Source organism: Centroberyx affinis, unplaced genomic scaffold, assembly GCF_046629955.1.
Source record: "Centroberyx affinis isolate AG114_WGS23_722 - 3 ecotype Tasmania unplaced genomic scaffold, CSIRO-AGI_Caff_v1 ptg001396l_1, whole genome shotgun sequence".
NCBI classification, from domain to species: Eukaryota; Metazoa; Chordata; class Actinopteri; order Beryciformes; family Berycidae; genus Centroberyx; species Centroberyx affinis.
In genome coordinates this window covers 128,896-134,895 of record NW_027279878.1, presented here as the reverse complement: position 1 = coordinate 134,895, position 6,000 = coordinate 128,896, and the positions used below count along the sequence as shown (strand labels likewise).

Genomic DNA, 6,000 nt, shown 5'->3' with positions numbered 1-6,000 from the left:
TTTTTTCTTGAATGATGGCTGTTTAGTCACAGGAATATTGTAAAGTCACCAAGGCCTTGACCCTTGCACTTTTGGTTGCTTGTAATTTTGGTGTTTTAGGAATTCAAGCTTGTTCTGCTGTTGTTCACATTAAACATAAGTGTTAATCATGACAAACAAAATGAATTTTCGTCAGAAATATTTTTATTCCATTCACAACCTGTATCTATTTTCATCATTCACATACAATATATAAATAAAAACAACAACAAAACATGGTGAAAATATTTACATGGCATGTTGCGCACTGTGCAAACTAAAGGCGTTCGCATGTGTGTGACCAATGAAGTTGAAATAGTGGTGATCGAGTCCCTGCACCGGCGACAAGTATCCGCCGTGCTGTTGCGTGGGTGCGGAGAGAGGCACTGTGGGATACGTGATGGTCGGGCTGCGGGCTGAACTGTGCCAGGAGAAGTGGCCCGGTGGACTCTGCTGGTAGACGGAGTCGGCAGGACTGTGACTTTGGTGTTCTGGGGATGAGTGCAGCTGGCCGAGGTACTCCGCCGGTTCTGGCATTGAGCCCACAGAGCCGAACACGGGCTCGGTGACCACTCGGGACTTGGACTGTAAGAAGGCGAGGATCCGTGCGTACTTGATGTCTTTGGTTTCAGCCCTGTCCTCTGTGGTGAGGTAGTGCACCAGGTTCTTCATGCACTCGTGGTATCCGTAGTGGAAATAGTTTGCGAACTCAGCCAGCAGCTCACCTAGAATGAATCAAAACAAGGAGCGATTACTAACAATGTCATCATATTACATTATAGACAAGTGCCTCAGTGTGACGCGGTCTGGTTTATTTCCTTGCGTAAAGTTGGCAAAATACAGTAAAGTACACTAATTATGCGCAATAATTCCCAGTCAACTTTCCTGAAAAAATAACATAATTGGTTGAAGTAATTCCTTCACGCTTGGTGGTGTTGAGATATGTAAAGGTTACTTGCCTTTTTCTCTCCCGCGGGGGAAATCTGCTGAGTGGAGCGCTCGCAGGTACTGAACTGTCATCTCCAAGATTTCAGCCTTCTCGAGTTTTCCAGAGTTCTAGTATTAAAAACAAAAAAGCGTTTTACTGCATAATAACCACGACCACAGACATTGAAAAATTCCATAACTGTACACCGTAATTCATCTAATCTAATATCATGTTAAGAAATATATAATAAATAATATACTACTAATACAAATATTAAATAATCACAATACCTGTTTAGCGAGTGCCATGGGTACTGTTTTCCCTAGTTCGTTCAGGCAGCGATTAATACGGTCCCGTCTTCGTTTCTCGATGACTTTGTGGGAGATGGGAGTTCTCTGTAAGAAAAAAAAGAGAGAGAGAGGCCGCATGAGGACGTGCAAATGCAGGAGTAAATACAATTTACAGTTAGTTCATTCGCCATATAGCTGCGCAAGCTGAAATAAAACATATGCAAGGACGAAATACTTTGGAAACTGGATGATGAGACGCATTGCAGTTGGTGAGCGCTGTGCGCTGCGCGCTGCGGAGCACCAGAGCGCACAGCGCAGGTGGACACTGTCCGCGCTCCGGCCAGTTCCGATTATTCTGACGCATCCGTGGACATGATTAAGTCATCTTTTAGCCATTTTTAGCATAATATAACTGTTACGTTAGCGTTGTTAATGAGATTGTTGATGCCAAATATTAAGTTTCAGATGTGCTGTTTTACAGAAGTAACGCGCCGTAGTTACCCAGGACGCGCGGCACAGGCGTGGTGCCTGATGGATTTCTCCTTTGCTAGCATAAAATATCCTCCAAGTAGTAGTTAAGCAATAGTTTGGTATAAATACTGAAGTACACAATTCCAATAAGTAACTCAAAAGTGTTCAAAAATGCCTTGTTGCCAAAATATTTCAGTCCTCATAATGCAGGGCGCACGGGGAGCGCATACCTTCCGATCCTTCATTTTAGATGCCATCGACGAATTGCTGATAAACTTCTTATAAAATCAGTTTAGCTGGGAGTTCGAGAGATGTGTTGCTCTGGAAGGAGATGAGGCAGACTGAGATTTGAGGGGAAAGCTGGTCCTTATAAAGGGATCATCCAAGGGACTCTGGCATTCATGGTGTAAATTATTCCATGGGATTAGAGCCATGCTTTTGGTAAATGTGTGCATTTAGGATCAGTTAAAGAAATAGTAAAAATCTAAAGCCATGGGCTAGCAGGGGGGCAAACCTGCTTTGTTAATCCACGTGGCTGTTCAAAAGACACGTGATTACTTTCGGAATATTATTTGCATAGTAACAACCCAGGCGGGAAATAAGAACTGAGCGTTGGGTTCGCCTGATCCGGTGGGGCGCACTGTGCGCACTGAAAACAAAGCCGGCGAAAAAAGAAGCCCTCTTTCTTCCAACTCGCGTTTCTCACACGATCGCCTGTTTACAAATCCCAGCAAGCGATCTTAACTCTCATCCAAGCCCAGTCCGAGTTTTAAGGCCTGTCCAGTGTCATTAGAGTAATTAAGTAAGCCTTTAATAGGCTGTTCCGCCAAGTTCAGGGGAGATCTTTTGGAGACGGAGTCCCCCCGTTTGTTCTCGGCGTTTCTCACACGACTTGGTGACACGTCCATCTTTTATGAGAGATGGCAAGCTTTTTGTTTACATTCTTTATTTTGTTGGACTCCTCGGCAGGTGTGTGATTAGCCCTGGCACACGAGCGTCGTCTGCGTCAAGGCCAGCGTCTCCAGCAGCCTCTGGCACACGAGGGTTACCCACCACTGGAGACTCTTTGGAGAGGCTCAATTTGTATCCTATTATCCTATAAGAAAATGTCTATTCAGTCGAATGAATAGTTTCATTGGCCTAAATTTTAATAATGCTGTGAAAGAAAGGGAGAAATAAAGAAGAATGCAGCTGGTGTGAACGCGCATTATTCCCCGTCACCTGCAAGATGGGTAGCCTGGAGACCCCTATTCATTTGCCTAATTTCGGTCAACTTAACAAACTTTGGGAGAAATTATACTGCCATTGTTATGAAGGGTGAAGCTTTCTGATCGAATTAACAGCATGTTTTGATCCGGTAAATGTCATTAGAAAGAAAGAAACAATCGCGTTTAAAGGGGCCTGGGTAATGCGCCAAGTGGAGACGCCAAAGCGCAAACTGCACAAAGGGTGCTAGTAAATGCCACAGGGGACTTTTGTACCCTCACATTGCTCAAGTTTTTTTCTCCCAACAAAGGGCATTATTTTATACTTGAATACATTTCATACAACAATTGGCTGTTTTCTTCAAACATATTTTCACAGCAAGGTTAACAACAGGTTTATTGTGTGCGCTCCTTCTCACAGATTCAAACGGGTCTCATGCGCCAAAACAGTTTGCTCCGATGCTTTTTTTCATTGAGAACGTTTTAATCTTGAAAGTTTCACCGTGTTTTGATATATTTGATCCTGTGAGCAGTGTCGAAGAATAAAAAGCAGCGGAGATTGAAAAAGAAAGGCTCACAAGACATCTGAAGCGTTTGGAGAGTTTTTATAGCACCATGGAGAGAAAAGCGCGAGCGAGCGGGACGGGGGCATAAAATCCAATTACTTGACTGTGCAGTTTTAACACTTTTTTATGTATTTGTCCTTTGAAATATAGAGAGACCCGTCTGCTGTCGCTTTTCATTAAACTTTATATTGCAATTTTGTGCTGATGCATGCTGTAAACGCCAACTATTGCGTCAGTAAATAAAGCCAAATGATGCGTCAAGATTCTTCTTCTTCATCATTATTATTATGGGCTACTTTGATTTGAAAACCGTATTTCCACGTCCAAATTTCAAATAACGTTTTTGTTAAAACATGGTCTGACAACGATTTGTTGTTTTACTAAATGAATGTTTACTGGTTTTTATTATAACCATGTAGGCCCAACTGACTAGAACATTTGGGTTATATTTGGAGAGCTATTGTTCAGTGCGTTTTCATATATTTTACTACACTATGGAAACAGGGGGTTCTTAAGAGAAACCTCTATGACCTTTGAGATGTCATGATCCAAAACTGCTCATATGCAACCTTTAGGTCTAGTTGCTTTAAAGAGATTTATAATAATTATTTAAAAAAAACAATCCTGCAGTGGCTGCTCGTATTTGCATAGGCTATTTGTAATGGCTGGTAATGGCTTATCAAATGAGTAACTATGCATTCAGGAGCCATTTTGCATGTAAATGTTGCTCATGTTAGGTTTAACTTTTTGATTGCATTTACCATGTTTGCATTTCTTGTCACTGATGTATGGAGGTTTTCATAACATGAGCAGCCACTGCTGGACACTCAACCTGATGACCGGATGAATGTTGTTTTGAGACCTATGGAATGAAAAGCTTCATCACTAAAGCATTTGCCAGCATGATATGAATTCTTAACTCTAAAGCAGTTTTCTAATATCAGCATAACTATAAGTCCCAGTAGTAATATTATAGTGATGTCATAGGAGATAAAAAATACCAATATGGTTTAACTTATAGAGGACAACTATTGAGTACCACGGACACACTAAGAGCCAATATAGAAATATTATGGGAATAATATAGTGATTTTTTTGGGGGATCCTGCATATTTTTTGAAGAACGTTTCTTCGGTGAACCATTGCGTTTTACAGCAGGCCTGCTGTCTACCAGAGGCTCCAGAGACAGTACGGGTACTTGGTTGAAATAATTAGGATAGGATCTTTTAACTTTCTTGCATTTTTGATTCACCCTTTATTAGCCTACATATTGCTGCACATTGACATTTTTGAGTCTATTAGTGGATCACTTGCTTATTTATATATATTTTTTTCATTTAAAAGGATCCTCCGCTATTTATAGGCTACATGTAGTCAGAAGAAGCAAATATATTTATATGACAGTTATTAAAATCTGTTAAAGGTACTAATGTTTTAAAATCATTGAACAGATATAGTGAGATATGTGTCAACGTAAAACGTAAAACCACTACCACCATACACTGCTTGCCCTTAAAAGTGTGTTATATTGTGGAAAAAATAGTTTCAAGACGAGTATAAATCAATATCTTTTACAGTGTCCAACTGAAGAGTTTCATCATGGCTTTGGGTTTGTACCAAAGAAAAATTAACAGGAATATTAGCCTTTACTGAAAGGGGTCTGTACATTTTTCTATCGGTCTATTAGCCTTATTAGCCCTGTGTATTGTTTAGTTTTGTAGCCTAATCCTGCATTTCTGGTTCGACTGAGAAGCTTTTGATTGATGGTCGAAGACAAGTGCTTAGTATAACAATGTAAAGAACCTAGGATGCAGGAACCTTGATGTAATGCATAAAGTTATGCATAAAGCCCCCCCCCCACACACACACACACACACATACACACACACATCACATCACAGGTTTTTTATTCCAAGTACAATCCCTAATTCAAAATCATTATATTGCTTCCTATGTCACTATAATATTCCTATAAAGTATTTTTATTTTTAGTATTATATTTATATTTGTACACCATCCCTCTAAAAGTTATTACAGGACTTCTTAGTTCCTTTTGCCTGACGTCAGTCTAATTCGGGACACCAAGCCCTATCTGCCGCGGTGTGTTGTGTGTTGTCAGGCGCTGCGCTCTGACCCGTGGTGACCTCCGCGGCTCCCCAACACAATCCTTTGGTTTGGTGCGCCACCCTCAGCCTGAACGGCAGCAGTTCACACGGTCCTCATTCAAACTGTGGAAATCACAGGCGTCTAAGCTGAGTTCAGACTAAGCCTTTTGCAATAGGCCCCTTTGAGAAAGAACTATAGTAATCCTAGGACACATTTTCCTGATAAAGAATGCTATGCAAACATCACAGCAAAACTATAATATCTCTATACGCCCCTGTAATGATATTATGGAAATATCGTAGTGATGCCACAGGAGGTAAAAAAAAACAACAAAAAAAGCACTATAGGCCTAAATAACGATACATTCACTATAAACTCATTCATGAGTACTACCAGAGACACTCTAAGACTTTATA

At 40.8% G+C, this 6,000-nt stretch overlaps 1 protein-coding gene across 1 annotated transcript; it reads right to left on the bottom strand.

Annotated features, from left to right (window-relative positions):
* Nucleotides 1–267: 267 nt before the first annotated feature.
* Nucleotides 268–1,964, bottom strand: helt (helt bHLH transcription factor). The gene is made up of 4 exons (XM_071526303.1): nucleotides 1,938–1,964; nucleotides 1,237–1,341; nucleotides 978–1,074; nucleotides 268–743 (listed from the first exon to the last, which is right to left on the bottom strand). The coding sequence occupies exons 1-4, from the start codon at nucleotides 1,962–1,964 to the stop codon at nucleotides 268–270; spliced, it is 705 nt and encodes a 234-aa protein (XP_071382404.1).
* Nucleotides 1,965–6,000: the final 4,036 nt, after the last annotated feature.